This window comes from Ceratotherium simum, chromosome 14 (genome assembly GCF_057802395.1).
Source record: "Ceratotherium simum simum isolate JZ-2026a chromosome 14, ASM5780239v1, whole genome shotgun sequence".
In the NCBI taxonomy this organism is placed as follows: Eukaryota; Metazoa; Chordata; class Mammalia; order Perissodactyla; family Rhinocerotidae; genus Ceratotherium; species Ceratotherium simum.
The window spans coordinates 35,993,103-36,005,797 of NC_141913.1; the positions used below are offsets into that span (position 1 = coordinate 35,993,103).

The 12,695-nt window shown below is 47.9% G+C and overlaps 1 protein-coding gene across 2 annotated transcripts in view; it reads right to left on the bottom strand.

The window, feature by feature from the left end:
- The window catches only part of LOXHD1 (lipoxygenase homology PLAT domains 1), a 175,738-nt gene that overhangs the window by 150,234 nt on the left and 12,809 nt on the right, over positions 1-12,695 (bottom strand). For both annotated transcript variants that reach the window (XM_004422502.3, XM_087438825.1), the window contains exons 3-4: positions 11,237-11,317; positions 9,182-9,366 (exon numbers count right to left, since the gene is read on the bottom strand). In XM_004422502.3, coding sequence (XP_004422559.2) covers positions 9,182-9,366; positions 11,237-11,317 — 266 coding nt within the window. The remainder of the gene's footprint in view (positions 1-9,181; positions 9,367-11,236; positions 11,318-12,695) is intronic.

Below are 12,695 nucleotides of genomic sequence, written 5' to 3' on the forward strand. Positions count from 1 at the left end.
GTGGAAATACTGATTGTGCTGGACAAACACAGTCAGTCCCATTTCTACCAGTTCCCCAAGCTCCATGCAGCTTTCGGCCCCCAGCACTGGCTGTCCCATTTGCTATAGCAAAAAAAAAAAAAAAAAAAAAGCCAATCCATTTGCTCTAGACTGGGAGTCTGAATGAAAACACCACTCCTCCCCACCGCCTGCGTGCTCCCAGCCCACCCGCCCAAGCTGTTGCTTCTTTCTTGTGGGCTCTCTTTCCTCCGACAACAAGCCCTGTGGTCTCTTTGGAGCATAATTCAAAACTGGCTGCAGCCATATTTATCATTAATCCACCAAAGAATACTAACAGCTCCTTAGAAGAAGGCCTGTCCCTAACGAGGCCCAGGGAACAGGTTCCAGCTGGGAGCAGGGGTGGGGACTGGACCCACCTCAAACTGGGCCCTTCTGAATGCAAGAGCCCTCTCTACTGTCGGTGAGACCTGGGTCTGAAACACTGATGAGCTGTTGTGCCTGGGCTCTGACAGCCCCCAGGTGTGAATAGCCCCCGGGCCAGCTGGAACTCAGCTCTTGGCTTCAGAGGCCTGTCTCATTGCCAAGTTGGCAGAGCTTCTCTGGAGCGATGTGGTGTGGGCTTAGCACTAATTTAAGCCACGTGATCATCTCAGTGCTTTTCAAGGTGGGAGAGTTTGCGGCTTGGCACCGGGATGGGGACAATTGCTTGGCCAGAAGGCAGGAAATGACATCATTTCGGCAGTGAGAAGGCCAGGCAGGGTCTGCCTTAAACAGCTGTTGCCCATGCCTCGCCTCCAGGTGACAGCCCCCCCGCCCAAGCTCCTTCAAGACCCTACACAGGTCACCCCGAATCTCCCAGAGAGATCACAGCATCTTATCTAACTTGTCTAACTCAGATGGCTCCACCCACGATCTTTCAATATTGCCCCTGACTCCACCTCCAACCTCAGGGATGTGCCCTGAGCTTCCCAGGGGCCGGAGAGGGATGGGGAACCCTGCATTCTCAGCCTGGACAACTCTGCAGGGTGCTTATCAATTGCACCTGCATGCTGTGCCCCATGAATGTCACACCAAAAATGACAACATCAAGATAGGGGGAGTGAAATCAGTAGGCAGGAGACACCTGGAGCCAAACAAGAGCGACAAGAGACGCTTAGCTAGCAGAGTACCAGAGAGAGCTGCGCTACTAGGGACCTCAGAGAACCTCCAGTCCAACCTTCTGGTAGATGAGGAGGCAGCACAGAGAGGACGAGTAACTTGCCTAAGGCACACAATTACCCAGGGGCGAGACCAGAAGCCAGCTGTCTGCTCTCCGGTAGACCTCTTTCTACCCATCTCTGCTGCTGGTCTTCATAAGTGGGTTTGTCTACACACACACCCCCACCATGCACGCCTGAACCTGTTTTCTACCCATCTTCACCCAAACCCGTAAGTCCCAATGACCAAGTCAGCAGGTAAAAGTGAAAGTGTTACCCTCAGAGAAACCCAAGCTTGGCTGGAGAGACCAGATACACACATAATAAGTAGTTAGAGCCCAAAGAGGCAAATAGCAGTCCCTGAGATATGGTGTCTCTCAGCCATTTATCCATCTCAAAACACCTGAGGGCTACAACCCACCACATCAGCCACAGTGGCTTTCTGGCTGTGATTCAGCCAGAACGTGTCTGAAGCTCAGGGAGCAGGTCAAAAAATTCCTCCTCTATGCCCATGAGATTCCTTACACATCCCCTGACTGCAGTTGGGGCGGGGACCCCACTAGAATCACTGCACTACAAAGGGTGGCACAGACTTCAATTTCTCCAGTGTTTGCAGGGGGAGAGGAACCTGAGGCAAGGGAGCAGGTGGTGCTTCTTGGAGAGGCCAGGACTTTAAACCCAATGGGGTTTGGGTGGCATGGAGAAAACTGAAGGAGTGGATGAAACAGAGCAGGTGAGGGGGAAGAGGTGTTGGCCCTGATGTTTCCTCTCACCCTGGCATATGTTTTAGTGTGAGATCCACAATTTTCTCCCTATCCAACTTGAAACAGAAATCTGGAAGCAAGAGGACCCCACTAGGCAGCAGTCAGGCAGGCCTCTGGGGCTCTGGGGAGAGCAGTCCTATTGCATCCTTGCTGGGCTTGATGGAATGAGGTCTGAACCCCAGAAACTGCTGTCAGCAGTCTGGCTTCCGCTCCACAGTCTGGGAGCAGGTGGGGAGAGAATGTCTCGTCTTTTCCCTCAGGCTTCACTCCAGTTTCCCGTGGGTCCCTTGAAACCTCCTCATGGTTTATGAGTGCTGGAGAACACAGCTTCAGAGCCACTGCCTGCCAGACACTGGAGCCAACACGATCTGAGCAAACAGGATGAGAAGTGGGAGCTGCTAGCCTGAGACCAAGAAACAGAGGAGGAGGGTGAGCAGTGGTCTCTGCATGCTCACCTCAACCTTCATTGCAGGTGCAAAGAGAGGATAATAATAAACCTTACCTCCTACAAGTGCTATGGATTTTAAATAAGATGCTAATTGTAAAGTGTATGCACATGAAGACATAGGCTGCAGAAGTATTTTGTCCAAAAGTCCCATAGCTAGTAGGTGGCACTGTTGGAATTTGAACCTAGGACTCTACGACATGAGACATGGAGCTCTGAATCATAATGCCCATCACCCTCTTTGTGGGTACCTTATACTATGGAAATTTGTGTCATCCACTGGACTGTGAGCACCTTGATGGCAAGGACCATGTCCTTACCCCAGACCCAGCGTCCAAGCACAGCTCAGGGGAGAGCATCACTTATGGCAGCTGCTAATGATGACGCTTCAGTTAAAGGCCTGGGAGACTGTACTTAGATTCTGGCCAGGGGCTTTCATCAGTGTGTGGATGTCAATGCAGCTACTCTGCCCCTCTGGGTTCTGGGTTATCAAGAAGGCGAGCCATTCTAGACAGGATGGAAGAAATCCTCCAGGAAGGGAGTCAGGCATCCATGGTAATGGATGGGAATGCCAAGAGGCAGATGGTAGGAGGGAAAATGCACTACACTTCTGGAGCATTTCAATAGCCAAGACTGTGTTCCCAGGGATAATCAATGCAGAGATACTGAAAAAGAGGCTGCCAACCTTCCCCAGGCCCCAGAAGGTGCCGGGACCCCTGACACCCACTCTAAGAAGGAGATAAGCATAGAGATGGCTGCTAACTCCCCGTCCAGGCTGCTTGGATGTCTGAGATGCTTAATCGGGCAGTGTGATGTCTGCTTGGACCATTCCATTGATATGTTGGGGGTAGCCAGCCACGACTGAGACATTCACTTTGCTGACTCACATGGGGATGCATCAGGAGAATCTAAGAGATTTCTCCAGCAGCCTTGAAGTCCTGGGCGAGAACTGAGGACTTGAGGTAGAGACTGCATTTCCATCTTTTCTTCCAGGTGAAGAAGAGCCCTTTGACTACAAAGTCAATACGGTGTATTATCACTGTTAAAAACAGTTAAGGAGAATGTAGGATATATTAAAAGAAGCAGGACATCAAGAGACCCTGAAAAAGAGGTACAAAGTTGAAGGTCTCACGCATCCTGATTTCAATACTGCTACAAAGCTACAATAATCAAAACAGCGTGGTACTGGCATGAGGACAGACATTTAGACCAATGGAACAGAATAAGGAGCCCAGAAATAAACTCTCCTGTATATGGTCAAATGATTTTCAACAAGGGTGCCAAGACCATTCAATGAGGAAAGGACAGTCTTTTCAACAAATAGTGCTGAGAAAACTGGATATCCACTGCAAAAGAATGAAATTGGACCCTTATCTTGCATCGTATACAAAAATTAATTCAAAATGGATCAACAACCCAAATGTAAGAGCTAAAGCTATAACACTGTTAGAAGAAAACATGGGGCAAAAGCTCCATGACATTGGATTTGGCAATGATTTCTTGGATATGACACCAAAAGCACAGGCAACAAAAGAAAAAAAATAGGTAAATCAGGCTTCATACAAATTAAAATCTTGTGTGCATCAATGGACACTATCAACAGAGTGAAAAGGCAACCCACAGAATGGGAGAAAATATTTGTAAATCATATATCTGATAAGGAGTTAATATCCAGAAATACGTTCTGGATAGACTCCTACAACTCAACAACAAGAAAACAACAACCTGATTGAAAAATGGGCAAAGGACTTGAATGGACATTTCTCCAAAAAGAGGTACAAATGACCAGTAAGAGCATGAAGAGACACTCAACATCGCTTATCATTAGGGAAATGCGAATCAGAACCAAAATGATACCACCTCACAACCATTAGAATGGCTATTATCAAAAATAAACAAATAAAAAACATAACAGTATTGGTGAGGATGTGAAGAAATTGGAACACTTTTACATTGTTGGTGGGAATGCAAAATGGTGCAACTGCTGTGGAAAAGAGTATGTTTTTTGAGTTTAACTCAAAAAGTTAAACATAGAATTACCATATGATCCAGCAATCCCACTTCTAGGTATGTACCCAAAGGAATTGAAAGCAGGAACTCGAATAGATATTTGTACACCAACATTCATAGTGGATTATTCACCATAGTCAAAAGGTGGAAACAACCCAACCATCCATTGACAGATGACTGGATAAATAAAATATGGTTTATCTACATACAATGGAATATTATTCAGCTTTACAAAGAAATGAAATTCTGACAACAGGGATGAACTTTGAAGATATCATGCTAAGAGAAATAAGCCAGTCACAAAAAGACAAATATTGTATGATTCCCCTTGTATGAGGTTACTAAGTAGTCGAATTCAAAGAGACAGAAAGTAGAATAGAGGTTACCAGGGGCTGGAGAGTTGGGAATATGGAGAGTGTTTAATGGACACAGAGTTTCAGCTGGGGAAGATGAAAAATTTCTGGAGATGAATTGTGGTGATGGTTTTACAATAATGTGAAATTACTTAATGCCATTGAATTGTACACTTAAAAATAAAGATGGTAAATGTTACGTATATTTTACAACATAATAATTTTTAAAAAGAAGCAGGATGATGGAGTCAGAGAGGCCCCCTGCACTCTGTTCTGAGGAGCCCCCATGTGGAACATAGGGTGCTAGCCTAGAAGGTACATTCTTGAGGGGTCCTGACAAAACAGGGCTTCTCAGGAGGCTGGCTGGAAATGTGACTCAAGAGAAGAGACCGAGGAACCTGGGATACGATCCTGAGAGGAGAGAGGCTGTCTTCACACAGCTGAAAGGCTGACATGAAAGCATACACTGCATTGTGTCAGGAGAGGTCTGGAACAAACAAGCAGGAGTCTCGAGGAGACCGCATGGGGCTTAATTTCAGGCAGATCTTTCCAACAACCAGAGCTGCTTAGCAGTGGAATGGGTTGCGCTGGGAGGGTGGGAACTGTCCACCATTCAAGAAAGGCTGGATTCAAACCAAGGCCGGAGAAACAAGCAGTGGGGATGCTGTGGAAGGGATTCCTGTGACAGTGGGAGATTGATCCAACTGACCTCCACAAGCCCCTAGCCATGATCCCTCAGGCACTGATCTCTTAGGTGCCCGGCTGATTGCCCTGCCCAAGGGGCAGACAGAAAGCACATTCCACCAAGAATTAGGGGCCCCGCATTCTAGTCCAGCCCCATCAGTGACTGGCTGCCCAATCTTGGATGAGTCACCACCTCCTGGGTCTCAATTTACTCTTCCAAGTAATTAACACCTGCCTGCCCTCCTCACCTCCCCACCCCCAGAGACGTGGTAAAAGGATGAAGTGAAACAAACACCCATGAACAGGAGAGCCCAGGTCTCTTACCAGCCCTCCTCCCCTTCCTCCTCGCCTCTGCTTTACCTTCCTCTCAGATCCCTGGGAGTGTTTCCCAGGGAGCAGTTTGCATACCACTGGGGGTGGTGATACACAAGGGTTATCAAATGTTGTGTGTATATTTTAATACGTGCTCATGTATACCTGTTGTTTATGGCAAAGTATAACAGGTTTTCTATAGTAGTGAAATCCACTTTCATTTTAAAATAAACGTGCAAGTTAACATATGTTGTAAAAAAGTGAGTTAAGAATTAGTAAATAATAAGGGAAGTAGTATTTGAATAAGGCAAAAATCTTGAAGGTGGAATGTGAGTGGCTGGGTTTCGGAACTCCTGGATGGACTGAGGGGACACAACAACCTGGCTCTCCCGGCCCAGCACAGATCCCCAAGTCCTGGGGATGAGACACAGAGAAAACCAAAGGGCAAAGCCTTTCCGGTTGGTCCCACTGCCTGGTTTCCTTAGGGGGCCAGATGCAGCGATTTTACCAACAAATTGAGAACAACTAAGAAACTGAACACCGTTCTAGGATCCTCCATCCACACCACGGTGGGCTGGTCAACTTCTACCTCCTTCTTTTAGAACTTCCTGTCTTTGTTTTTCCTCATACCTACCTTCTCCCCAGGGGAAGAAGAGGGCAGCCCTGACCAGGCCATTCACCCCAAGGTATTAGGAATATGTTGGGCACCTTCCCCAAAAGTACATTTAAAGAGAAGCCTGGAGAGGAAAAAGTAACCTCCATGGCCAACATCAGGCACCGTATCATGCAGAAAGGGGGATATTCTTATCCGGAACAGCAGTGTTAGTGCTCCACAGCTCACCTTCTGCACTAAGCAGGGCAAGCTGGCCTCATGCCTGTGTCTTTAAGCATGATATGTGAGATCTCCTGTAGAGGAACCATCTAGAAACTTGATCCAGGTCCAGTCCCCTCCACACCTGCCACTATCTGCTGATCACCTGGGTCAAAGTGTCAGTGGGTCAACCTAGAACACCTACCTTCCCCGAGGAGCAGGAAGGAAAGAAGGTTCCAGCTGATTATCAGCCAGAACTTCGGGAGATGGCCCTTGGTTGTGGGGAGAGGGGAACAAGGTTAGGGGGGAACATATGCTTAAAATGTGCCCTTTCCTCTCCCCTCCTTCTATTATTGCCCACATACAATGTTTTGAAATATTTTCGCCTATAAAACTGCATGGATGAAAAAATAATCTACCCCATTTTGATCATCAAAGACCCTCCGTAGCAACCAAACACCAAGTTGGTACAATTCCAGGTGAAAAGCAAAGAAACGTAACCTTTTGCTTACGAATGCAGTCCCTTGAATATTTGAAAATCATGTTTCTAATTCCTTCTTCTGGAATCCAGCCTGGAAGTAGTAAAAACCCAGTGCCCTCCAGCCTATAAAGGGGCAGGGGGCCCGGCAGCCTGACTCAGAGACTTTAAGAGGCAAGAAAACACTGCCCTGTCTGATCCTTGTGGAAAGTTGGAGAGCCTCTTGGAGAGTTACATTAATTCTTTCTCAATGGTGACTTTTCAGACACTCTTCTCCTAATAGTAGAACCTTGGATTTTCATGTGACCAAAGCAAAAGGTAAGATTAGGAGCTAAAAGGTAGGAAAAGGCCAAGAAAGGAGAGACTAAGGGAACAAAAGAGGAAGATCAAATCAAAAATACAGGCACAGGGCATGGGCAGACAATACACACACACATACACACACAGACCACACACACACACCACACACACATACATGTACACACGTATACCACAAATGGCCAATAAACATATGAAAAATATTCATTCTCAACAGTAACCAAAGAGAGAACATTGAAAATCCCCCTTTCCTATCTAACTGAAAAATTAAACAACACAGCCAAGTGTTGGCAAGGGCGAGGCAAGTGGGTACTCTTGCACAGCTGGTGGGACAGCACACTGATGGATCCTTTCTAGGGCAATTTGGAAATGCCCATCAAAAGCCTTAATCGGGTGCATTGTTTATAATAGTATTATTTACAGAAACAAAAGAAATTTTAGAGGAGGAACACAATATAAATGTCCGACAATAAGGGAGTCAACGACTAGATGATGGTATCTCTCTATACCAGAACACTACACAGGCATTACAAGTAGGAGGGTTGAGTCATCGTTAATGGCATAGAAATAAATATGCTCTAAAACAGAGGATGTTGTACCAGCCCATACCTTCAAACTATATATGCATAGAAAAGACCAGAAATGAATGCACAAAAACGTCACCAGTGATGTTTTTCCAGGTGATGGAATTACAGATATTCTTTTTTTATGTTTGCATGTCTCTATTTTCTAAATTTTATACAATGATCAAATTTGGCTTTTGTAATAAGAAAAAGATCAATAACATATCTTTAAAAAAAAAAAAAAGAGTCAATGAAGTCGCAAGTTATTACGATGGGAACCACAGAGGAACGGGGCAAGTGTTCAAGGCCAGCTGGGAGGTGGGAGATAAGAGATAAAGAAATTGAGAGCTGAAGCCCATTGGAACAGAACATATGTTTATTTCTGCCCAGCTGGGTTGCAAGAAAAGATGGAAGTTGGAGACCACAGGGTACGTGCTGGAGGGGAGTGTGTCAGCCTTCTGTTGCTCTACTGAGTGACTGCGGGAAAGTCACTTCTCCTCTCCTGGCCACCAAGTTCCCTTCCCCCTGACAGCCCGTGATGCTATGTGAGCAGGGTATTATGATGCTGGTACCCACATGTGATGTCCCCCTTTTTGGAAAGGCAAATATGTTCAACAATGGGGTGAGGTGAGGTCAGGACTTTAGGGGACAAAGGTGTGATAAAATAGGACATGGGGTACAGTGTTCTTACATGCTTTGTTCCCCTGCCCCCTGTAGAGCAAAAGCAATGGAATTTAAGGCTTTGGGCCAGAGACGCACTTGAAATAAGTTGTTTCACTCCTCATAAAATGAGGAGGTGTTGGGGCAGCATGCTGGAACTCTACAAGGGGCAGGTTCGCATTCCCTCCACCATGCCCGGACTGGAACTCACCTTCTTGGGCATCAGGAGAAAAACAAGGGAGTAGGAAGGCAGGGAAAGCTGCCTTTGAACCCGGAGGGGACTCTTGGTAGATACCCATCACAAGGGTGTCTCAAGAGTAGTTGAAAACACAGTACGCTCTGGACTGCGCCCATCCCTCCATCAAGCCTCCAGGCCGTCTTGCATTTCCCACTTCCTTGAACCCCAGAGCACACAAGCCTGCTCTTGGGAAGGCCACAAAGAAGACATGGGATCTCACTTGGGCCCTAGCCAATAGGAAGACCCTGGAGGGTGGCAAGGGAGATGGGACTGCCAAGAGCAAGACAGAGGCCTGGCGAGCCCAGCCCAGGCAGGGAGGGATGGCGGGCAGGCCAGCCTCAGCACTGACCTCTGGGCATGTCCATGGGGTTGAAGCTGGCCAGCAGGTCACGGCACCACTGGCGGTCACCTTCCACCTTGCTCAGCCAGTTGTTGCAGTTGAAGTAGTAACGGAGGTGAGGCCGTTTCATGTCGGTCACGATCACATGGTCCAGGTACCAGCTGGCGTTCAAGCCCGTGTTGTCATGCTCGATCCTGAGGCAGAAGCAGACACCCACACTGTCACTAGCAGAACAAAGACAGCACCCCTTCCATTCTGAAATACCCAAATGCCTACTCCAAAGAGAGGTTCGGTCATTTGTTGTTGTTGCTACTTGACCTCTCAAATCTTAGTTTTCTCACCTACGAAATGGGGACACCTTGCAGGTGGATGTGCTTATTAACGAATGTGGCATTGATACACTGCCTGCAAGGAAATATTGCCTTCCTCGGAAAATCCAGAATCACCAAGGCTTGCAGCGGGACCATCTTAAGCTTCCCCTCTCTCCCTGACTCCCAGACCCTGTAGATACTCTCCTTAGTCCCACCACCCAGAAGATCCCCCATGGCCATCTAGACTGGTGTTATCCCCTAGAAATGTCACAGGAGTGCATGTGCAGGCCATATATGTAGTTTTAGATTTTCTAGTAGACACAGTGAAAAAGAAATTGGTGAAATTAATTTTAATAATATATTCCATTTAATCCATTTATCATTTCAACAGGTAACCATGTAAAAATTTATTAATGAGCTATTTTACATTCTTTATCTTGTACTAATTTTTCAAAAATCTGGTGTATTTTTGTATGCACAGCACATCCGATTTGGACCAGCCACATTTCAAGTGCTCAATAGCCACATATGGCCAGTGGCTATTGTATTGGGCAGCATAGACCCAGACTCTTCAAAATCTGGCCCCTAACATCTTCTCCCACTTCCTATCGCCCTCTTCATCCTTGGCAGTCCCAGTTTCCTCTCTGAGGTCCAGTTTCTTCCCCAGAACTTGACCTCTGGATGACCTTACTTTGCACTAAGCATCTCATCCCTGCCCATCACAGTGGGCCTTATTCTTGCCAGCTTTAACTAGACAACTCCAACTCAAGACAGATGGGTGACACACATGATATACACAGGGATGCGTGCCTGTGCCTGGCATAGAGCCTGGCACATAGTAGGACCTCAGCTTAGTGGTTGCCTTTGCCCACACACTGACACTATCTTCTGACCCTCCTCTGTAAGAGCCCCTTCCCTGCTCGTCACCCCCTTCCCCTACACAACCAGTGCCAGGGCCCTCACAGGTCCCTTATGTCCCCAGTAAGGAGAGATCATGGTTCTAGATTTTCTAGTGGGAGGAAGAAAAACCAAGACCAAACTGAGGCAGCTTTGACTTCTGTCTGGGCCCATGTCTGGGTACAATCAGACCACAGATGATCTTGTCATTCTGACAAATGGGTATGGACTTGAAGGGAGTGGGTAGCAGCAGGGAGAGGGGCAAAAACATACAATTGAAGGCTCTTCCTTGGCAACCAGGCTGATGGATTTATCCCTCCCCACCATTCATGAAAACTCCCCCAGAGACAGCAAGATGCAGGGAGCTCTCTGAAAAAGGCATCCTGCAGCGTGATTTGGCACCTCTAACACTCACTGAGTGCTCACTGTATGCTAGTTCCTCACTGAGTCCTCTCTAACCCCAGGAGCCAGGCACCATTATTACAGATGAGGAAACTGAGGCTTGGAGAGGAAACCTGTCCAATGTCCCACAGCTGGTAAATGGCAGGGCAGAAATTTGAACCAAGGCAAACTGGACTCAGTTTGCTCTTAACCCCAGTCCTAAGGTTTCTCAGAGTGTATTTCCCAAGTTTGTGAAAAATTGTCTCAAGTTGTCTTAACCCAAAGAAGTGACTCTCTAACAGGCAAGTTTAGGGCTCCATGACTCAGGGTGGGAGGGAAAGATTTGGGCCTTTGGTAACCCCTCCAATGACACCAGGAGAGTAATCAACATCCAGAAAGTGTCAATAGTGAAGTCAGTTCCTAAGCTACCTGCCATCATCTCACTCCCCACCCTGGATAGCGGCCAGATTCTCACCTGATTTTGTAGATGAGGCCCACGTTGTTGGTTCTCACTCGGAACACATCGACGTTGGCTTTCTCAAAGGCAGATTCGCTCCTGCAATGAAGGTGTGCACAGTTAGCACAGATCAGTGTTTGGCTCACAGGCCCGGGACAAGAGCCATGGGCTGGCATCCCCCTTCTTCCTCCACCGTCCCACTCCAGCAAGTGCTACCAGCCACCGATCCCATTCTGAGATTCCTTTCTGACATGATTTGGAGAGGCAGAGGGCAAGGATGATTATTATTCATTCCTTGCTTTCACACCCAGGTTCTCACGTGATCCTTGCTGTGTGTCACTAAGGCAAGCATGGTGGGCAATATTAGCCCCATTTTAACAAACAAGTAAGCTGCTAGTTGGTAGCAGAGCTGGAACCAGAATCCGGCTCTCCCAAGTCGTGATCGAATGCCCTCCGGTTGCTCTGGGTTGGGACAGTGGAGGAGGAAGGAAGATGTGATGAATGCCATGGTGCACTTGGGTCTGCAGGCCTCCTGGCCTCTCCTCCTCGCTTGCCTGGCTGTTGCTGGGGAGAGTTGCAATGGCAGCCCCAAGTGGATGCAGACCTTGGGTGGTGGTCCATGGTCCTGCCATTCCAACAAGAAAGGAAACATTCAACCCAAACCAGCAACCAGGGCAGTGAGGGCTGTGAGGGAATGCATATCTGACATCCTGCAGACGGTGTGAACAGAGGCAAGTGACCTGACATGTTCTACAATGAGGTGCCCAGGAGAGTCCAGACTCCGGAGCATCCTAGATTTGATCAGCTTAGACATGTGAGGCTGGAGCAGCCTCGCCTGGAAGTCCTCTGGGAGTGGAAGCCTGAATCTCACGTGGACACTTGCTCCAACCTCTGTGTGTGCCAGGACCCCCACCATTTGAGCACAGGCCAGCCCATAGCTCTCCCCGCCCCCTCAGTGAAGCCCCTGCAGGCCTGAGAGCTGTAGGCCTCCCCCCGTGCTCCCAGCCCTGGCTTTCAGCACTGGCACGCAGCCCCCAGGAAAGAAAAACACAGCAGACATGCGCCTATTTATTGGCCATCAGTGTGTTTCAAAATAAAGGGAGAGGTGAAGGGCTTTCTCTGAAAGCAACAAGGCTCAGACTCCCTCAGTAACAGAAGGTTTTTAAGGTTCTACAGACTCAGAGGCTGTGATTCTGCAAACAAACCCACTTTGGCAAACAGTCTGGCCTGGGAAGAAGTTTCCCTAAGGTGGGCACATCAGGAGACACGAGGCCTAAGAAGCACAGAGCTCATGAAATCAGGTGAAAATATATGCTGAGGCAGCCTTATTGGGAAAAAGAGGCCCCAACGGTGCAGTCTAGGCACAGAGGGTGAGGAGGAGAGAGTGGGAGGCCTTCTGGGTTTTGCTGGAGTGAAAGGGCCGACCTCGGGCTTGCTGCATGTACCTGAGGCCCAGGCGGTTTCAGCCCCGGAGGAA